General features: G+C 35.2%; 1 protein-coding gene across 1 annotated transcript in view; it reads left to right on the forward strand.

Annotated features, from left to right (window-relative positions):
* The window catches only part of SOS2 (SOS Ras/Rho guanine nucleotide exchange factor 2), a 129410-nt gene extending 111478 nt beyond the window's left edge, over positions 1-17932 (forward strand). The window contains exons 20-23 of the mRNA XM_001379015.5: positions 8475-8736; positions 12974-13015; positions 14280-14389; positions 16231-17932. Of these exons, the coding sequence (XP_001379052.1) occupies positions 8475-8736; positions 12974-13015; positions 14280-14389; positions 16231-16734 (918 nt within the window). The 3' untranslated portion in view covers positions 16735-17932. The remainder of the gene's footprint in view (positions 1-8474; positions 8737-12973; positions 13016-14279; positions 14390-16230) is intronic.
* The last annotated feature ends 5621 nt before the right edge of the window (positions 17933-23553 follow it).

Genomic DNA, 23553 nt, shown 5'->3' on the forward strand with positions numbered 1-23553 from the left:
CCATTAATATCTCCTTCAAAACTTTCATGTTGGTTTTTCAGTGTCCTCATAGTGATAGCACCTTCAGAAGAGATCTCTTCAATATATGCTTCATCTAAGTTCTTTTCTTGTCTTTGTTCTCTAGCATCTTGATATTGGGGTCCATGTGAAGATTCCATTGCTCTATGAAGAAGCCATATTATTGAAAGCCATATTATTTGAAGATCTTTACTATGTTCATTCTGTTAATAGTTCTCTTTCCATTTTCATCTTGGAATGTCTTTGAGATGTATTTATTTAGATATTTTATCCAGATTTCTTTAAAATCAATTCCACATAAATACCAGTAAAGATGGTAGAGTATACAGAAGGAGTTTTTACTAGCTCACTCCTACAACTACCCCAAAAATGATCAAGGAAAGAAGGAGGAAGGGTTACACTGGACCTGAGACCTAGCTCTGAGAACATTTACTCAGAAATTGACAAATGCTACAAATCAGGGCTTAATTATCTACTTATAAGAGAATGTTGGAGAAAGTATTAAAGGTGGAGATTTAAACTTAAAAGTTTATTGTGCAAATTTTTTTTTTCAGAGACACATATTAAACATTTAGCAGTCCACTGCTGGGTATAGGGAACTTACTGTCTCATAGAATTAGGGTACTTAAGAAGACCAAACAAGCAAGAAGAAAGGAGGGAAATGGATCTCATTTGAATCTCACTTTCATCTGGACTAAAAGATGATGGAACATACACATTAATAATATAAAGAGTTTGGCATTGAAATATGTTCAGCTGATCATGGAAACCAGAAGAAATTGGGAAAGGGAGAGATGAAAAGGCAGGAAGGTAGACTTAGGGAGGAAAAAAATCCCCTGGCTTAAAAAAAAAACAACCCTCCAATATCAGAGTGGATAATGAAATGGAAGTGTTTTAAAAAAAGAAAAGATAAGAATTTGTGATTGGTATCTGGGCAAATGGAAGAAAAGAGTAGAAATAGACGGCATCAAGAATTAGTGCTGTGTGCAGTCCTATATCACTTTATAAAGAGGACAAATGGAGGAAAATGTATGAGAATGGAAGAAAATATACTATTATTCATGTGAATGCTTCCATAAAATGGAAGAGCATAGCATAGCATGAAAAAACATAACTGAACAACATATTGTTTAGAAAAACACACTTAAATGTAAATATTCACACAGAATTAAAACAAAGGGTTGAAGCAAGATCTTTTATGCTTTTTTGAACTCAAAAAATCATGGGTAGCTGTCAAGATCTCAGGCAAGGCATAAGCAAAAATAGACTTGGTTAAAAGAGATAAAGAGGGAAATTATATTATGCTGAAAAGCATTACAGGAAATTAATTCATATCAGTACTTATGTGTACCAGTTGGCATAACATCTAGTTTATTAAATGAAAAGTTAAATTATGGATAGAAATAGCAAAACTATAATAGTTGGAAATGTTTATGTACAACCTTGCACTTAGGCAAATCTAACAAAAATAAAATAAGAAATTAAGAACTTGAATGAAATTTTAAAAGTTAGGTATGAGCACTTTTATAAAAATTATTTATGTATTAAAACCCCAAAAACAAATGTAGAAAAACTGGAATATTAAGCTCATCCTTTACTAGCCACAAAGGGAAATTATTTTCAACAAATGTTTGAGAAAAAGTAGTAAAAATTAATCAGAAGCATGACTTAATCCTGAAGACTGGTGAGTCAGAAATGAAATCATAGTAATAGTAGATAATTTCATAAAAACACATATCTGAAACACAGAGGCCATCAAGTTCAACCCTCTAATTTTTATAAATGAGTAAGCTGAGCACCAGAGAAGTAACTTGCATAGTAATCAATGTCAAAGGTAGGATTTGAACTAGGGTTTTTTTAATTATAGAGCTCTTCCTTTTCTATCACCTCCAACTATTCCTTAGGGAATTGAAGAAAAGAAGCATGAGCAGAGAAGAAAGGAAATCAGCATTTTTTGAAGTGATATGGTTTACTGAGAGAACCCTTAGGATTCAATTAAAATTTTTTTGAAACAATATTGTCAATATTTAGCAATATATAAAATAAATCTACACAAATTCCTAGCTTGTATATATATTAACAACAAAACTTAGAAGGAAAAGAGAAAAAAGATATCATTTCAAAATAACTATAGAATATTTAAAATAACAGGGAATCTACCCATAAAGACATTCATGGGATGTATATATCAGAATAATTCCAACATACTTTACTAAAATAAATACCAAAAAGTGGAGCTAGTTCAATTTCTGATGTTTAAGTTGTGCCAATCAAATAAAATTACAATTATACCTACATTAGTTTATAAATTCAGTACCATACCTTTTACCAAGGGATTATTTTATAGAACTAGACAAAATAATATAAAAATTCATCTGGAAGATAAAAAGACCAGCATGTCAAGGGAAATAATTTTTTAAGTGAAAATAAAGGGGGCCAGGTCTCAAACTACACAACAGAGAAGTTATCTAAACTACCTGATACTGATTTTAAAAAATAGACAAGTTGGTCAGGACAGTCTAGGAACAAACGTATTAGGGGCAGAAGCAAATGAACATAGTAGTATAGTATTTGATAAAACTCAGAGACTCCTACTGCTGGGGAAACTAGAATGCAGTCTGACAGAAATTAGGTTTAGACCAATATCTCACCATGTACTACAATAAGTTTCAAACAGATACAAGACATGGATATAAGAGGTCATAAAAAAAAAAAACTAGAGGAATAGCAGGGATAAACTTACGACTATAGAAAGGGAAAGATTTTTTGGCTAATTAAGGAATAGAGAGGATTATAGGAGAAAAAATGAATTATTTTAGTTACAATAAATTGAAAATTTTTAAAACAAAATCTCTGTAGTTAGAATTTGAAGGGACAGTTAGAAGGGGGAAATATTTGCATCAAAATTTCCTGATACTGATATTATCTAAAATATTTTGTATATAGGGAATTGAGATAAATATTTTCAAATGAGCTATTAGCCAATCAATAAATGGACATAGAGAGAAGAACCAAGTTCTTAACAACTATATGAAGAAACACATTCCAGATTCCTACTAATAACAAAAATGCAAATTAAAACAACTTGGAATTTCTACTGCAGAGCTATCAAGTTGACAAGGATAACCAAAAAGAAAATGACAATTGATGGATAAGCTATGGGAGGAAAGGCACATTAATAAATACACTGCTGATGGAGCCTTGAATTAGTCTAGTCATTTCTGGAAAGCAATTTAGTACAACACTCAAAAATCATTTGATTCTGCCAACTTTTTGATTTAGCACTATTCTTTGGCATAGCCTCAAAGAGATCCTTCCAAATGAGGGAAAGGTCTCATTTGTTTAAAAAAAACACAATATTTTTTGTAATAGAAACTGGAAAGTGGGTATTCTGCAACTAGGGAATGGCTAAAACAATGATGGTAAATTCCTGTAATGGAATATGATTAAAATAGCTCATTTTTGAATAGCACTTTAAGGTTTGCAAAGTTCTTTACAAATATCCCATTTGATTTTCACAACAACTGTGGGAGGTAGATGCTATTATTATCATTCCCATTTTATATATTAGAAAACTGAGGCAGACAGGTTAAGTGACTTGCCCAGTGTTACCAGCTACTTAGTGTCTGATGTTGGATTTGAACTCAAGACTTCCTGATTCCATGCCCATAATTTCATCTAATCCACCACATCCTCTACTCTCACCTACTTCTTTTTAGATTGATACATCCTCCTCCTTGTTAGCTCTTATATCACTTTTTTTTACAAGTGTCTCAGTCCTTTCCCTCATAGAAGACATCAACTGGGAGCCATACACACACACATAGACACACACACACACACACACACACACACACACACACACACACATAAATTATGTCTTTCATGTTTACATTTTCAGTTCATTCTCTGAATTTTTTTTCAATTTATTCTTCAAGAATTTAATCTGTAGCTGCATATAATGTTCTCTTGGTTCTACTTATTTCATTGTTCATGATCCTATGAAGTTCTTTACAGCTTTTAAAAAAATGAGCTGTTCATCATTTCTCATGGCTAATCAGTATTTTATCACAATCACACACCACAAATTGATTAGCTATTTCCTAATTGATGGATATCCCCTCAATTTCCAGTTCTTTACCACAGCTAGAGTGGCTATAAATATTTTGGAACATGTGGGCCCTTTTCTTTTTTCCTTGATCTTCTTGGGAAACAGACCTAGCAAGGGTAAACACAGTTTTATGTCTCTCTGGGTATAATTCCAAGTCGCTCTCCAAAATGATTGGATTAGGTTTCAGCTCCACCAATAGGGTATTAGTGTCCCTTTTTTACCACATCACTTCCAATATTCATCAATTTTCCCCTTTTATCATTTTAACCAAATATCTCAAAATTGTTTTGGTTTGCATTTATTTAGTCAGTAGTGATTTAGAGCATTTTATCATATACCTATATATGGCTTTGCCCATTTATAAATTGGGTGTTGGTTCTTATTCTTATATAAATTTGACAAAATTCTATATATTTTAAACCTCTATCCAAGAGACTATGAAACTTCTGCTCTAATTTTCTGCTTTCCTTCTAATCTTGACAACATGTGTTTTATTTATTAATGTACTCAAGATTATCCATTTTAAATCTCACAATGATCTTCATCTCATTGACTCAAAAATTCCTCTCCTGTAGTTAAATCTGATAGGTAGTATGTTCCCTGTTCTTTTAACTTGTGAGATCTCCTGTTATGTCTAGATCATGTGTCCATTTTGATTTTGTCTTAGTGAATGATATAAGATATTGGTCTATACCTAGTTTCTGCTAAACTACTTTCCAGTTGTCTCAAAAATTTTTACAAAATGGTGATTTCTTCTTCCCAAAACCTAGAAGTATGCTTTTGTCAAATACAAGGATATTATATTATATTTTATATATATGCTATATATATAAAAGATTATATCATCTTTTAATACTGTTTGGTTTAAGTCTGTCTCAACTCATTTTTCTAAAGCTGTTTTTTTAATTAAAAAAATTCCCCCAATTACATGTAAAAACAGTTTCCATCATTTTTCAAAGAATATTGAGTGTCATATTCTCTCTTTCCCTCACTCCCCACACAACTGCTCACCACCCTAGAGATAGTAAGCAATCTCATATAGATTTTACATGTGCAATCATGTAAAATATTTTTCCATATTAGTCCTTTTGTAGAAGGAAACTGAAATAGAAAAAAGTATGCTTTGGTCTAGATTCAGATACAATTCTTTTTCTCTGAAAGTAGATAGCATTTTTTTATTATAAATCCTTTAAGTTAATTTTGAATCATGTATTTCTGAAAATAGCTGCTACTCACAGTTGTTCATTGTAAAGTATTCCTATCACTGTACAATGTGCTCCTGGTTCTGTTTATTTTGCTTTGCTTCAGTCCATGTAAGTCTTTCCAGGCTTTCTGAGCTCTTCCTGTGTGGCATTTCTTATATCACAATAGTATTCCATAACAGTCATATGCTATTACTTACTCAGCCATTCCCTACTTGATAGATATCCCCTTACTTTCCAAATCTTTGCCCCCCTAAAAAGAATTGCTTTAACTCTTTTTGTACATATAGGTCCTTCCCCTTTTTGTTTTTTATATCTTTGGGATATAAATGTAGTAATGGTATTGCTGAATTAAAGAGCATGTACTGTTTTCTGGCCCTTCTGGCATAGTTCCAAATTGCTCTCCTGAACAATTGGATCAGTTCACAAACTCCCCCAACAATGCATTGGTTTCCCAACTTTTCTATATTCTCTCAAAGTTTTGTAATTTTTCTTTTCTGTCATAATAGCCAATCTGGTAGGTATCTGGTAGTACCTCAGAGTTGTTTAATTTACATTTCTCCAATTAATAGTGACTTAGAGCATATTTTGTATGACTATAGAGAGCTTTAATTACTTTGAGAGCTGCCTGTTTGGTCCTTTTGACCATTTGTCAACTGAGAAATGACTTGTATTCTTACATATTTAATTCATTTCTCTATGTATTTGAGAAATGAGGCTTTTTTAGAGAGTATTGTAAAAAACTTTTGCACTGTTATGACCTTTACCACCCCCAATTTGCCCTCATTTCTATCAGCTCCACACCTTGCCCTCTTGTCTTATCCCCTTCCCCATCTATTTTCCTATAGGGTAAGATAGTTTTCTTTACCCAGTTGATTGTTTATGTTCTTCCTTCTTTGAGCCAATTCTGATGAGTAAAGTTCACCTACTCTCCTCCCTACCTCCCTCATCTTTCCCTCTATTGTGAATGCTCTTTTTTGCCACTTTTATGTGCAGTAATTTATCCCATTCTATTTTTCCTTTGCTCCTCCTCCCAATACATTTCATTTTCTCATGCCTTCATTTAATTTTTTATGTTATCTCATCATATTCAACTCACAATGTTACTCTCTGTCTATAATCCTTCTAAGGGAACAGAGCTTCTTTGGCATTACAAGAATCATTTACCTGTGTTGAGATGTACACAAGTTTAAACTTATTGAATGTTATGTTTACTTTATGATTTTCTTGAGTCTTGTATTTGAGAGTCAAACTTTCCATTCAGCTCTGGTCTTTTCATGAGGAATGTTAGAAAGTCCTCTATTTCAATGAATACCCATTTTTTTCCTCTGAAAGATTATGCTCAATTTTGCTGGGTAAGCCATTCTTTGTTGAAGTCCTGCCTCCTTTTCCCTCTGGAATATCATATTCCAGGCCCTCTGATCCTTTAATGTAGAAGCTGTTAAGTCTTATGTTATCCTGACTGTGATTTCAAGAAAACTATTTCTTTTTGGTTTGGTTATTTTCTCCTTGGCCTAGGGAAATTTGACTATACTATTCCTGACAGTTTTCCTTTTGGGATCTCTTTCAGGAGGTGACTGGTGGATTCTCCATTTCTATTTTGTCCTCTGGTTCTAGACTATCAGGATAGTTTTCCTTGATGATTTCTTGGAAGATGATGTCTATAAGCTTTGTGTGTGTGTGTGTGACTTTCAGGTAGTTCAATAATTCTTAAATTATTTTTCTTGGACTTATTTTCCAGATCAGTTGTTTTCCCCCACAATATATTTCACATTTTCTTCTAGTATTTCATTCCTTTTGCCTTTGTTTAATTGTTTCTTGATGTCCCATAGAATCTTTAGCTTCTCCTTTTCCAATTCTAATTTTTAAAGAATTATTTTCTTGAGTGGGCTTTTGTACCTCCTTTTCCATTTTTCCATTCTACTTTGTAAAGAATTCTTTCCCTCAGTGAATTTCTGTGCATCTTTTTTCAAAAGGCTAATTCTGTCTAAAAAGTTTTTCTCTTTGGTGCATTTTTTATACCTTTTTTCATTTAGCCAATTCTTCTTTTTCTCTTCTTTGGATTTTTGTGCTTCCTTTACCAAGCTGTTGACTCCTTTTTCCATATTTTTTCCTGTATCACTCTCATTTCTTTTCCCATTTTTCTTCTATCTCTCTTATTTGGTTTTTAAAATTCCTCCTCCATTAATTGGGGGGAGGGGGGTTGAGACCAATTCATATTTTTCTTGGAAGCTTTGGATGAGCAGTATTGACTTTATTGTCTTCTTCTGAGTTTGTGTACCCTGCCACCAGAATAACTTTGTGTTGAGTTTTTTTTTTGTTGTTGTTATTGTTGTTGTCTTATGGTCACTTTTCTGCCTTTTTTCTTTTCTTTTAGTTTAAAAAACTATTAAAGTTGGGATCTTTAACTATGATGAAGGGGAACACTATTCCAAGCTTCAGGTTCTTTGTGCAGCTGCTTCAGAGCTGGCACTGGAGATCTATTTGCTTTTAGTTCTTCCAAAGTGGTATGGGTCATAAGGAGGGTTGTATTTAATACTCTTCCAGCCTCTACTCTGATGTATAAGTAATCTGAACATTCTTTTATCCCTTGGACCTATGTCCTGGGTCCCCTGGTAGTTAAATAATTCTTAAATTATTTTTCTTGGGCTTATTTTCCAGATCAGGTGTATGCTAGTGTTCCTCCTTACCTTGTGACTGTGCCTTGAGATTGTGATCAGCATATGGACAATAAGACAAAAGTCTTGCACCCAGAACTAGCAAAGAATACCCTATAATCTTCTGAACAGTTGTCCAACCCTGTCTTACCATTTTTGGCTAAAAGTTCCAGAAGCCTTGACTGCTGCTTCAGTTTTGTGCTCAAAGCCTATTGCCTTAGTAGGGGCTTGCCCTGGCATGCTGCACTCTACCTCCACCTTGGTGCACTAGATCCCTCATGCCAGCCTTCTAAATTGTTTTGTACTGAAAAATTACTTCACTGTATCTTTGTGGTTTATGCTGCTCCAAAATTTGTTTTGAGATGTTATGTCATTAATTTGGTAGAAATTAGATGGGTCCCTGTACCTTCTCTGCCATTTTGGCTCTTCCCCCTGATGTTTTTTTAACAAGTGTTTAATAATGTTAATCATGTTTGCTTCTCTTAGCCTAGGAAAACAACTTTCTCCTTAAAATCTCCTGGCATAAGACCACATGCTGGCAGACATGGCTCTACTTCAGGCACTTTACGAGGTCACCCAACACCATTAGAAAGAGAACCATGTAAAATAAGCTTCAGTCGGATAAATGAGGCTGAGCATGAGTCAACAGCATCAGCACCAACCTCTCCAAATACACCATCTACTCCACCAGTCTCTGCTTCTTCAGACCTTAGTGTATTTTTAGATATAGATCTTAACAGTTCTTATGGTAAGTATTGCTAATAGACACTTGGAAAAAGATTTTTTACAAGTGATGACATATCCTATATTATTTAAAAATAAATGATGTTTGTAGTATTCTGAAAAGTAGAATCAAAATGTTAAAATTAATGATTATCATGGGACTGGAAAACTTGCTTTTTTTTTTTTTAAACTCTACCTTCCATCTTAGAATCAATACTGTGTATGGGTTCCAAGGCAGAAGAGTGGTAAAGGCTAGGCAATGGGGGTTAAGTGACTTGCCCAGGGTCACATAGCTAGGAAGTGTCTGAGGCCATATTTGAACCCAGGAACTCCTGTGTCTAGGCCTGGCTCTCAATCCACTGAACCACTTAGCTGCCCCCACTCTTTTTTCTTTTTTTTAAAGAAAATTTAAATGGAATAAATAATATTTAAGATAGGTTCTAATAAAAATTCAGTGTGGCTTGCATTAATTTTAAAATTTAGTACATTGTCTAATTTATATAACTTATTATTTGTATTTATAACATAAAAGTGAAGTATTATACCTCTTAACCTATTATACTCTGGAGGTCTAAATCCTGTTCTCTTCTTGTTTACTTGGTAACTTCATTAGCTTTAATGAATTTAGTTATCATTTCTCTACCAATTTACTTCTAGGTCTATATATCCTGTCTTATGGTCTTTCATGAGATCCAATACCCCTTCACCAGTTGCTGAGGGGGGTAGAAAGTGGATAATTATAGCTCTGTTTCTCAATGGTGTTGAGTTTGGAATGCCTACATGACATCCAATTTTGTAATAACAGCAATTAGTTAGATTTGATTAACTTTTAGAAATGAGTGTTTACTAAGGAGGTATAGTAAGAGTAGTTAGTACAAAATAACCCCAAACTGAGGATATACAAGTATGGATACAGTCCAGGGGAAAGTGATCTCAAACTTAGAATACATAGAAAAAACTCTTTGAAGTCCTTTTCTCTCCTTCATGGGCCCTCATATTGTTCTCCTTAGGTATGGTATGGAGAGCCAAAAGAGAGGAAATGAAAGCAGCAAGTACATAGGATTTCTTCAAGGCCTTTAGCTGAGAAGGGGAAGAGAGAAATAGGATGGTTGAGACTGGAAATGATAGATTCTAGTGAGACTTTTTTAGAAGATAGGGGAAACTCAAGCATGATTATAAGCAGCAGGGAAGAAAACAGTAGATAGGAAAGACTCATATATAAGGGGAACGATAGTAGGGTCAGTATTCTGAAGAAGACAAGATGAGGCTGGGATCAAGGCGAGAATGGTATCAATTTTGGTCAGGAGAAGGTCCACCTCTTCATCAGAAACTGAAGTAAAGCAGGAGTTAATTGGGCATTAATATTAGAGCAGAGGTTCTTAACCTTTTTTGTATCATAATCCCTTTGGTAGTCTGGTGAGGCCTATGGATCCCTTCTTACAATAATTTGTTAAAATATATAAAATAAAACATGGAGTAAGTATGCTTTGACTCACTCTCTCAAAGCTAGGCAGGCTGCATGTGTCCCTCCCTCAGGGTTCTAAAATATCTTGAGGGATTTATGGGTGCTTCTTCTTTAATGCCTTTGCCTCAAGACTCCACTGACTATGTTCTCCCTATTATTAGGTGCCAGTATGTAGCACCCTGGTTCTATTAGAATCAATTGTTTTGAAAATATAACAAGAATAAAAGTAGAAACCTAGCACCTCAGGGGCATATTTTCCCCTGCATCACCTTAGTTTCTCAGCAAAGCAGGCTTACTCTTAATACAATTTCTCCATAACTTTGGTTTTACCAAGTTCATATTTATATGTGGCCTAACTGTCAGTTGAGTCTTATCTCAGCTTCCAAGAGCTGAGTCCCTCCATGCTCCCTGAAACATCAATGATATGCTAGCTGCAAATCAAAACTGAAGTGTTAAGAAACTGGAGTGCCCTCTTGACCTTTCAAAACTCATCAAATAGAGGCTCCAGTCCTTTTCCCTAAAGTGGAAAAGAACAAACACAGATACTGAGGACTAAGGCCTTTTCATAGTTCTAAATGGCCTCTGAAAGAAGAAATGCTCAAGACTTATCCCTTTACAGCAATGCCTCTCATTGGAGGCCATGAGTGAAGTAGTTGTGGAGATCCCAAGGGTGAACAGAAAAGAACAGATGAAAAGGTTACAGAAGGCAGTTAAGACCTTTTTGTACTTCCACAGTCAGAGTTTCTCATTCACCACGTAGTGAAGCTAATAGAACCAGTTTCTGTGTAGGCTCCACTCCCCTTATAGATCTTTTTTTTACTCTCCCACAGATCTTGATTTGGAGAGTTTGACTAAGGTATTCAGTGCCTGTGCCAGATCCCTATTACAAGTACATAAAACTACAAAGAAAACCAATTGTATTAAAATACAGCTATCAAAATTTTTAAAATAAATTCACAGGGACTGCTAAGGTGGCTCAATGGATTGAGAGCCAGGCCCAGAGATGGAAGATCCTAGGTTCAAATCTGACCTCAGACACTTCCCAGCTGTGTGACCCTGAGCAAGTCACCTAACCCCCCATTGCCTAGCCCTTACCACTCTTCTGCCTTAGAACCAATACACAGTATTGATTCTAAGACAGAAGGTAAGGGTTTAATAAATAAATTCACAGACCCTCAAGGTAAGAATATTATTATTAGAAGGATGTAAAATGAGAATAAGGGCAGCTAGGTGGCCTAGCTTGGAGTCAGAAAGACATGAGTTCAAATCTGGCCTCAGATACTCTGGGCAAGTCACTTACCCTTTGTTTGTCTCAGTAAAATGAGCTGGAGAAGGAAATGGCAAGCTACCCCCATTTATTTGTCAAGAAAACCCCAAATGAGGTTACAGAGATTTGGACACAATTGAAAAATGACTTAATGATGCAGATGAGCATAAGGGAAGAAGAGGTAGCAGGCAATGATCTCCACTTTTTTCTGTGAAATATGACAGAAGGTTTAAAGCTGAGAAGTTGGAGGGAAGGATTGCCCTGAGATATATGAGGAGAGAAGAATTGGAACACTTGCTATAGTGAATGGGATAATTATTTCCCTTATCACTTCCCAACTGGACTATTCAGATAGTGTCCTAATTAATAAGCTTCCCTGCCTCTTATCTTCCCTCATTCCATTTTGTCTCTCATTGACCCAAAAGATAGCGATACCACTCCAGTTGACAGTGGATTTGGCAAAATACCCCCCTCCTATAAGCTCCCAAAACATGTGAAGGTCCATGCCTAGTTCCAATTGCTATAGAATCTCCTCATGTGCTCTGAATAAATTGTACTCATTCCCTTCCCTGGCAGTGAAAGCCTTCTATTATTTTAACCCAATATACCCTTCTTGCCTCGTCTAATACTTCCATTCCCTTTTGCCAAAATAGATGACTTTTCCCCAATATTATCCAGAAATTTCCTATTCCTGGAATATTTCTTCTCTTCAACTCCATTGATTAAAATCCTACCTATACTTCAAATCAGAAATCAGATGTCACAACACAATGACCTCCTTTGTACTTAGGATCTGTACCTCAGAATTAAATACTGAATTATAAATTAAAAAAAATAGCTTCCAGGTTATTTCCCTAAATTACAGACCATGTCTCTCCTCAGTAAACTCTAGTTGCTCCCTGTCATCTCTACCACAAATAAATCTGGCATTCAAAGCCATCCACTTAAGGCACATTATACCCATCACACATTCTAAGCTCTAGCTGCACTGGTATTTTTACTGTTGATCATACACAAACTACCATCTTTGCACTTTTTGCCTTTGCACTGCTCTACCCTGGGTAACTCTTTCCCTCTTCTTGTTTCCTCCAACTCCCAGCTAAAATACCACCTTCTTCTATTTGATACCTTTCCCAATTCCCCCTCAAAAGTTGCCTGGTCTCTGTGTGTGTGTGTGTGTGTGTGTGTGTGTGTGTAACCATATAAGCATATCCATGGGCAGAAGCATAGATGTGCATATACACATGTACATACATATATGTTGTGTGGTGTGCCTTTATGGACATGGACAGTTAAACACATGTATGTGCGTGTGTACATATAGGCGTGTATTTGTGCATTTGTATAGCTTTTCTCCAGTAGAAATTGAACTCACTTTTGTTTTCATATCCTTGATGCTCAACATAGTGCCCAATATAGGTCTTAAATAAATGCTTTTAAAATTTATTAATGTCTAATGTTCATTTGATATTTTAAATTTACTAAAGATATATCAATTTTTCTAAAATCTTTTTTTCTCTATTGTAACAGGAAGTAACAGCATCTTTGCCCCAGTGGTCTTACCACATTCAAGTGAGTACACACATACGTATACACAGACAGACAGACAGACACACACACACACACACACACACACACACACACACACACACACTCAACATATCCTTGGATAAGATTCTCATGTTTTAAATATGATTTTTTCCGTCCTAAAAGCTTAATTCAGTGGGATTATTGAAATGAATCTGTTCATTTGAATTATGTTTATATTAGAAAGGTTAAAATATGTAGTTCAAACTGAAAAACTAGAAAAACTGAAGTAAACATGAATTAGACCCATTGCATAACCCAAGTATTCACCCTCATGTACTAATGTTTATGGTAAATTTTCCTATTATTATGCCAACTCTAAAGTTCATAAAAGTAGAATCAAAGATCCACAAGGAAATATAATTTTAGAAGGAAAAATGGGCCAGGAGTGGGAGGGCAAACATATAGCCAACCAGTATTCTATGCCAATAAAATCTGTTTAAGAGGAACCACATTAGGTACATCCTCTTACAACACTTATGGAGGGATGTGGGCAAGAATCTTATAGCATGAGAAGAAATGGATGGATTGCAGTCTTCATTGGTGAAGGGAATATTGACATCCATGAAAACGGTTGAAGTACTAATTTATAAATTTATCATTATTAATTTATAAATTATATAAATTATAAATTGGTTCTAGTGCTAGAGTTCATTCATAAGTTGGTTATTTTGGAACTCAGAATACATTTATCCATAGAAGAAATAACATTTTAAATATTTAATTTTATCCCTTTTGTTCACAAATACTTATTTGCCTGGGATAATACAATCATAGCTGGAATAGAGTAATAGTTTACCATTTATAATCTTTCTATCATTTATATTGTTTCCATAACAAAATCTATGTCAGCTTAGCATATTTGGGAACTCATTGTCTTCGAAACATTTTATGGGTACTTGTGTAGTATTACCACCTCCTGCCTGATTGTAGTGACTGACATGCAAAAAAAGGGAAGCCAAGAACCTTGGAAATAATTCTTTGGAAAGAGTCCTATGTTTCCCTTATTGAAGGGCTTTTTGGATATAATTTGTTATGAGAAAAATGTTACATAGCCCTATTTTGAATTGTTTAGATAAATTCTAAATTTTTTGTATCATGGTAAATGAAGTTTTTTATATATTTTCTTTAAGAAATAGCAATGCTATATTTATTTCAACAATGTTGCAAGTTTTTTTTAATTAAAAAAATTTAAACAATTTTCTTCTGTGATTATTTGTGGCTAAGTTGATATTTTCCTGTTTTTTAGAATCTTTCTTCAGTTCATGTGGTAGTTTACATAAATTAAGTGAAGAGCCACTGGTTCCTCCTCCTCTTCCTCCTCGTAAAAAGTTTGATCAAGATGTTTCAACCTCTAAGGTATTCAATAGCATTTTGGTTTTCAACACACTATTATTACAGAGAATCTATTATACTATACTAGAGGTTACTCTAGACCTTCTCTTTTCTCTTCAAGCCTCTCCCACACTATACCCTTCCCCTCTCCCTTTCAGCTAAAGGCCTTGCTTCTACTGAGAAAATAAGACCATTAATTGTGAGCTCTCTCTTTACATCATCTCAACATCCTAAAACCCTTTCATGTCAGCCTTCATTTTCTCCTAAAGTAAAGATTTAATCCTTATTGAAAAGATAAATTTTCTCACTTACATTGCTCCTGTGTCCTCCTGTCTTCTCTAGCATTAGTCATTCTCATTCTCACTTTTCCTTTTTCCCCTCACACACCCTTTCCCTCTTCCCCATTTATGTATGTCTGTATATAAAACACATACATATATATGTATGTATGTATATATTCAGTCTCTCTTCAGTCTCTTCCTATATACTGGTTCCTTCTCTGCTGCTTATAAACAAGTCTAAGTCTCTGGATTCCTTAAGAGAAAACAACAATAACAAAATAACAGTGCTAAACCCTACTATACCTTAAGCAACTCTCTTCAGTCTTTCTTCTCTTTTATAGGCAGAATTCTAAAAAAAGATTATCTATAGGTGTTCTTTTTACTCACTCACTTATTTTTTTGGGGGGGTTCTCAACCTTTTTTGACACCTCTGCAATATTTAACACTGTTGACCACCTCTTCTTAGATAAATTTATCCTCTCTCTGGGTATTCACACTCTCTTCCTGTCTTTCTCAGACTCTCTTTTTTTTCTCACTTTCCTTTACTAATTTATCATCCATTTCAGGTGTCCAAACTGAGGGTATAGCCTCAAACTCAGTGCCAGCATGGCTTATAGAGCTTTTCCTGGGAAGAAGAGTAATGTATAAAGTTGAAAAGGCAGATTTGGGCTGGGCTATGAAGAATGTTAGAAGCTAAAGTGATAACCCTATATTTGGTAGCACTTGGTGCCCTCAGCTCCTATCGATTCAGTTATTATCTCTGTGAAAATAACTGAAATCTGTATATTTAGTCCTTGCCTATGTCTTGAGATTCAGACTTACATCTCCAATTGCCCATTGAATAGATGACAGGCTCAATAATACCAGCAATTTCAAATTCAAGTGAAACTCATTATCTTTCTCCTCAAATCCATCCCACTTCCACGCTTCCTTATTTTTTTTTAGAATATAATCATTTGTTTAGTCACCTAGTTTTAAAATCTTGGTGTCATCTTTAGCTTCTCATTTTTATTCACCCAGTTGCCAAATCTGGTTGATATTTCCACCACTGTATCTCTTGAATCTTTCCCCTTCCTCCTACTAACATGGCCATCATCCTGGGCCAGAGCCTCCTTATCTCTAGCCTGGACTTTTGCAGTAAATTCCTAATTATTTTCCCTGCCTCAGGTCTCTCACTGTTCCTAAAGTATAGTTCTAACTATAGCGCTCCTTCATCCCATAAATTCCAGACTCCATTATGAAATATAGCCTTATCACTTGAGTTTCTAAAGATATATATATGTATGTATATATGTATAAAAACATTATAAAAACTCTGAATAACAAGTATAATGACTTTAAAAGTGAATGGTATGATAGCAGTGAGGTCGTACAGTAGATAGAGAGCCAAGTCTGGAGTTGGGAGGATCTGGGTTCAACTCTGGCCTCAGACACTTCCTACCTCAGACAGGGTAACTTGATTACCCTGATTCCCTTGCCTTTGTGACTATTCTGTTTTAGAACTGATACTAAGACAGAAGGTAAGAGTTTGTTTGTTTTTTTTAAATGAATGGTATGGTTTATCACTTTTTTTTAACTTTTCAGGGAAACTTGAAATATGATGATGATCCTCCTGCTATTCCACCAAGGCAACCGCCTCCCCCAAAGATAAAGCCTCGAGTTCCTGCTTATGGTGGTCCATTTGACGGGCCCTTACCTAGTCCACCACCACCACCTCCACGAGACCCTCTTCCTGAAACTCCTCCACCAGTACCACTTCGGCCTCCTGAACATTTCATAAACTATCCGTTTAATCTTCAGCCACCACCAATGGGGCATGCTCACAGAGATCCAGAGTGGTTCCGGGAAGCCAGTACATGTCCAAACTCACCAAATACTCCTCCAAGCACACCCTCTCCAAGGGTGCCACGTCGCTGCGTGCTCAGTTCTAGTCAAAATAATCTTGCCCATTCTCAAGCTCCCCCAATCCCACCAAGACAGAATTCAAGCCCTCACTTACCAAAACTGCCGCCAAAGACTTACAAACGAGATCTTTGTCAACCTCCTATGTACAGATTGTCATTGTTAGAACATGCAGAAACACCTTAGTGACCTTAGCCATATTTAGTCATTGACACTGGAATAGTATTTGTAAAGTTCCTTTTTTTATTTATTCAAGACAAGGCAAGGTATTTTAGTAGTTTTCCAAATAATTCTCTTATATAATTGCATACCAATGAAATAAGCTTTTAAAAATTGGAAAAATAAAATTGTTTTAAAGCACACAAGTCCTTCAGCATTGCCTTCAGGTGATTTGTAGCATTACGGTGTCTTGGATCCCCAGTGATTAGGCCAGTATAACAAAATTTGTATTAATGTATTTACACTAAATGAATTTAACTATTGTTTGCACTGAAAAGAGACAGTGCGTTTTTGGAATTTTTCAAATTTGACTTCTAGAGGCCTTTTTAAGGAAATGATTTACACAAGTATAGAGATGTCGTGTTACTCCTTTTTAAACTTTTTTGGCTACTCACTTTCTAGTTTTATCTATATCTAACTTACATGTTCTCAAACTCTTGAATGTCATATCTTAAATACCATTGTTTGCTGTTGATGACTAAAAGGAAAAATGGAATGAATCAAAACAAAGATATTAGAATGCACTGTTTTCATAGTTTTGGCAAAGTGTAAACAAGATCACCCAGCCCGTTGTGGGGGGTGGGGAGGGAGGGTACAGAGCCTGTGTATTTAGCATGAATCTTTTTCAGATGTGCCTTTTTGTTTTGTCAGGCAGATGCCTTTAGCTAATGTTGCCTGCTGTTTTGGAGAACAAAGCTAATGTGTATGTACAATTTTGTTTATATTGTATATTTACAGACAATGCTAATAACCTATATAAATTTAAGTGACTCGAGGCCTATAATACAGTCTGCTACTTTGCAAATTCATACCATTCAAAGGAAAGTTTTCAATGGAATAGCAATCATGTCTTGCTTTCAAAACTTAATGACCCTACTCTCTGAATCTCAGTACATTTATTGTAATTTTTAAAAATCCTTTTTGATGACTGGTAGTATTTAAATCACCTTTATTAAACTTTTTAAACAGAAAAGTAAATAAAACTTTTACTGTTTTGACTACCTTGTTCAAATTGGTGAATGAATCTTTTAATGGTAGTACTATTGTAGCAGCACTTGTAAAGTGGCTAAAAGCCACGATTTATTTACTGATCTGTGGTCTTTTACTGTGCTTTGTATCAGAGTTCTTAACAAGATTAATAAATCACCTCAGTCTTAATTTTTCAGAGATTTTTGAAATGTCTTTTCTTCTTAAGGATAGATGAGACAAAAAGAATAGTGACAAGTATTTTAATATGTGTAAGAAGTTGGTCTTCAGTAATTTTGTTATTCAAATTACATAAAATTGGTTAAATTAGTGATGTTTTTAATCTGACAGAAAGGCTTTTTCTGCAAGATGGAAAGTTCCAATATCAGGGTTTTTGGTTTTTTTTTTTGTTTTAGCAAGCAAAGTATAAACAAAAGTGTATGGGTGGATGATTATTAATTTCCATGGGTAAAACAATGAATATGATAGAAGAAAATTTAGATTTGGAATTAGAGAACTTTGTTTCTATTTGCAGTTTTCCTCCCATCTGAGTTTATCAATTAACTTCTAGGCCTCAGTTTCCTTACCTGTCAAAATGAGGAAGCTATACTACATGGTCTCCCATTTCCTTTTCTTACTGCATGTAAGGTCTTATAGATGTTGCACTTAAACAGAGAAGTGTGTGTGTGTGTGTGTATGCTATGTGAAGTCTTAGCTCTTGCCAGTCAATCAATGTCTTTATTAAGCTACCTGCTAAATGATATGGATACAAAGGAAAATAAAGAAGCGATCTCTGCCCTGAGGGAGCTAATATTCTGTCAAGGGAGAAAATGTGTTAACACAAGAAAATAAATACAACGATTTTTGGAGGGGGAGATACTAGGAGTTGGAATCAGAAAAGGCCTTATATATAGCAAGTGGCATTTTAGCTAACTTTGAAAGAAACAAGGGGTTCTAAGAAGGGTGTGTATTCCAGATGTAGGAAAATGGCATACAAAGTTACAGAGATAGAAGATGGAATATGTAAATAACAGCAAGAATATCAATTTAGCTGAATAGTAGAATGGGAAGGTGAGGAATGTGTAAGAATACTGTATAGGTAGATTGGAGTTAAGTTGTCAAAGGGTTTTAAATATCTAACAAGAGTCTAATTTGACACTAAATGTAACATGATACCATGGAAGTTTATTGAATAAGGAAGTGAATTTGGCAACTGTTTAGAAGATGGATTAAAACTATGAGAGACATGAATCAGGAACCTATTAGGAGGTTATTGGAATAGTTCAGAGAAGGGTTTCTGAACTGGAGTAGTGGCCATGAAAGCAAAAAGGAGAGAACAGATAAAAGATGTGGAGGTGGTAATGACAAGATTTACCAAGTAAAAATGCTATCAAAAATCTTATCAAATTCAACTGAAGAAATTATCTTTATATCATCTATTCACCTCCAGGTTGTGATGCCTTCTTTTCCAATGTCTTTAGTATCTGATTCCTAGTCTTTTGTCTGCCATTTTAGGGGGATTTCAATAGGCTAATTGATAATTTGATTACATAACTCTGAAATTTTAATTCCAATAAAATCCTTTTCTATTACATATTAGCCACATATCACTGTGTTCATTCTTAATTGCTGGACTATCTTTTTGATCATAACTTTTCAGGTTGTCTAATCATTCTTGAATTCTCTCTCCCTAATCTATTTTACAGGTCAGTTGTTTTTCTGATGAGATGTTTCTTTTTTGTTGTTGTTGCTGTTTTTATTCTTTTGATTTTGTTTTATTGTTTTATGAGTCTCCTGGAGTTATTAGTTCCATTTAACCAATTATAATTTTTTTAAGAAATTATTTTCTTCAATGAGTTTTTGTATCTCTTTTTCATTTGGCCAATTCTGCTTTTTAAGATTATTCTGTATTTTTTGTGCCTTTTTTTTTTAACCAACATTCTAATTCTTTTTTTCTTCAGTAATGTTTTATTTTTCTCTAAGTACATGTAAAAACAACTTTTGGCACTCATTTTCTAACATTTTGAGTTCCAAATTCTCTCCCTCTCTCTCCTTACCCTTTCCTGCAATGGTAAGCAATTTTATATTGGCTATACATGTGTTGTCATACAAAATATATTTCAATATTTGCTGTGTTGTAGAAGAAGACACTTTAGAAAAAAACACGTGAAGAAAATAAAGTAAAAATGATATGCTTTGGTCTGCATTCAGACTCTATCCATTTTTTCTCTAGAGGTAGATAGCATTTTTCATACTGAATCCTTTAGGATTGTCTTGGATCAATGTGTTGCTAAAGATAGCTAAGTTATTTACAATTATTCATTGTGTAGTATTGCTCTTACTATGTACAATGTACTCTTAGTTCTGCTCACTTCACTCTGCATTAATTCATGGAAGTCTCTCTAGGTTTTCCTGAAATCCTTCTGTCCATCCTTTTTTATAGAACAATAGTATTCTATTACAATCATATACCATAATTTGTTCAGCCATTCCTCAATTGATGGAAATCCCCTCAGTTTCTGATTCTTTGTCAACCACAAAAAGAATTACTATAAATATTTTTTAATAAATAAGTCCCCCCCCCTTTTTTTAAATCTCTTTGAGATATGAAATTAATAGTATTGCTGGATTAAAGGGCAGGCACAGCTTTAGAGCCATTAGGGCATAGTCCAAATTGCCCTGTAGAATGGTTGGATCAGTTTACAACTGCACCAATAGTACATTAATGTCCAATTTTCCCATTTCTACTCCAACATTTATCATTTTTCATTTCTGTCATATTAGCCAATCTGATAAGTGTGAGGTGGTGCCTCACAGTTGTTTTAATTTGCATTTTCCTAATCAGTAGTGATATAGAGCATTTTTTCATATGACGAAAACTGCCTATTCATATCCTTTGGCCATTTATCAATTGGGGAATGACTTGTATTTCTTGTAAATTTGACTCAGCTCTTTGTGTATTTGAGAAATGAGGCCTTTATCAAAGATTACCTGTCCATAGATCTGATAGGTAAAATATTCCCGGCTTCCCTAATTTGTTTATAGTATCACCCTTTATGCTAAATCATGTACCCATTTTGACCTTATCTTGGAATATGGTATGAGACTGTTAATTTACTTCATAATTTTCATGTTTAACTTTAATTTTCTCTAGTTTTTCCTCTACCACTTGATTCTTTTTCAGACCCTTACTTTTCATCTTAGAATCAATGCTACATATTGGTTCTAAGACAGAATAGCTGCAAGGACTAGGCAATGAAGATTAAGTGAGTTGCCCAGGGTCACAGAGCTAGGAAGCGTCTGAGGTCAAATTTGAACCCAGGACCTCCTGACTCTATTTACTGAGCCACCTAGTTTGCCACCATAAATTAATTTTTTTATGCTTCTCTTTACAATCTACCCTCCTATATTAGATTTGTTTTGCTTATGCTAATTCCTCCATGAATCTACCCTCTTGTTTAACCTCTTCCTATTCTTTTCTGTTACTCTATATGGTAGAATGAATCAGTTCATATGAAAATGAATTCAAATGATGTCATTCCTCCCACCTCTTTCATCTTGTTTGCATAGTCTTCTACCACCTTGATTACATGCAATTAAAAGTTCCCCACTCTCACTCATCCTTTCTTCCCTAATGTATCAGTTTTTCCTTCCTTTGTCATAGCAATACCATTCCTAGGTTCTCTCTGTGTGTCTTATTTAACTCTCCATGATCTCTGATGATACTGCTGGCTTATACCTGTTCCACAGTTTCTTGGGCACTTGCGTGTGAGCCAAATTTGTAATATTGAGAAAACCCATCATGGCTTCTCCCTAGATTTTCCCATCCCTTCTCGGTTTTCCATTGTTTTAGATGTTTGTTGAAGTAGTTGTAAGCAGAATTGGACCTAACTGTACAGTTTCCTTGCTGGTCCTTTGCAAGTTCCATTGTTAGGGCAGTTTCAGTTGCATGAGGTCAGTACTATTGCTCCCATCCTAGGTCCTTTACTACTTTTATAGGATTCTCTGAAAACCCTCACTCATAGTGGGAGATTACAGAAAAAGGACTTATCTTCATTTATTAACAAGGTAAGGGTTATCCTTTAGTCTCTTTCTCTCTTGGTCCATCTCTTTCTATTCATAATCTCCCCCACTTCCTACAAAAGATGTTGACTCAGTTATAAAGGATCATGGGATTCAGTACATGGACTAAATCAGCTCTTCTTCCTTCTCTTCTTTTGATTCTTCAAATATTCCATAAATCTTTGACCTTTTTATCTCTTACTCATCCTTCTTTCTTCTTTCACATTTTAGTTCAATTTCTTTTTTACAGTAGCCCATGACATAAGAGAATTTATTTCATTATTTATGCTTTTCTAAGGCAGAGGAGGAGATGGAGCTAGACTACCACTAAGGAAGCATAGCTCTCAGTGACCTGGAAGTCCAGTGTCCAAGTAATTCAGTACCCAAGGAACCAATGGCCAGACAGTCCAAGACTGAACCACAACAGGAGAAATGTCCAGGGCAGCGCCTGGGAAAGCAAAGCAATTGGAGTCGCCCAGGATGCCTACTACCATCTCTATCAATAACATTTAGGTAGGATCTGTTATGCTAACAAGAGACAAAGCCAGATCCAGGTTTGGAACTGTGTAAGGAAATGGAGAAAGGTCAAGACTAAAACCTAAGTTGGGCCACCAGGAGACCAAGTCAAAACACAGTAATTCCTATAGAAAGTAAGCTAAATCTGACCTTTCCACGCATATAGGAAGAAGCGAAGTCTGACCCAAGCACAAACCTCCAATATATAATTGAGCTTAAAGATATAAAGAAAATACTGAACACAATGAAGAAATATCTTGGACTGAAAAAAGCTCAAAAGGTAAAACTAGAAGAAAAGTTAATGCCATAATAATTTGAAATTGAGCCTCAGAGAAAGAGTGTCCTGATCATAAGAACTAGCAGAGTACCCAGAAGAAATGAAACAAGATATAAATATATAGGTAGATGGTACAGTAGATAGAGCACCAGGCCTAGAGTCAGGAAGACTCATCTTCCTGAGTTCAAATCTGATCTCAGACACTTACTAGCTGTGTGACTGAACAAATCAATTAACCCTGTTTCTTCAGGTTCCTCATCTATACAATGAGTTAGAGAAGAAAAAGTCAAAGCGCTCCAGGATTTTTGCCAAAAACACCCAAAATGGAGAGTTGGGCACAACTGAAAAAATGACAACACATACCCAGAAGAAAAAAGTGATAGCTTAGAGCAGATGGTGATGGCAAACTTTAACTGAATTCCCTGAAACTTAAAATGAGCAAAGTAAAAATGAGGAGTTCCATGTGACAAGGAAATCACTTTAAAAGACTGATATATATTAATTTTAAGGTCGCCAAGGAATTCAGCTATGTAATTCCTTAATGAAAACTCAAGTCAGCAGTCAACCTTTTATGGAGTTTAATTACAAACAGGAGGAAGAAAGGTATTAGAGAGAGAGAGAGAGAGAGAAAGAGAGAGAGAGAGAGAGAGAGAGAGAGAGAGAAGGGAATAGGGCTTAAATACCCCCTCTGTTTAGGCTGGGCCAAAAGGCCCAAGCCCTTAGATAGCTGAGGCAAAGAAAAGAGATCAGTCCCTATCACTCACGTGACCAAAATGGAGAAACAGTCTCAGGGGCCTCCACCTCCAGCTTCCTTCAGAGCAAGCTTCTCAGAGCAAACCTCTCCAACCCCCCTCAGTCCTCAGACCCCTCTATCTTTAAGGAAACCATCCAAGTTCCCTCCCCTCAGTTCTCACATCTACCAATCACTGTCCATCTCTTCCCTGTGCCAGTGGTGGCTCTAGCTT

Source organism: Monodelphis domestica, chromosome 1 (genome assembly GCF_027887165.1).
Source record: "Monodelphis domestica isolate mMonDom1 chromosome 1, mMonDom1.pri, whole genome shotgun sequence".
Taxonomy (NCBI): domain Eukaryota; kingdom Metazoa; phylum Chordata; class Mammalia; order Didelphimorphia; family Didelphidae; genus Monodelphis; species Monodelphis domestica.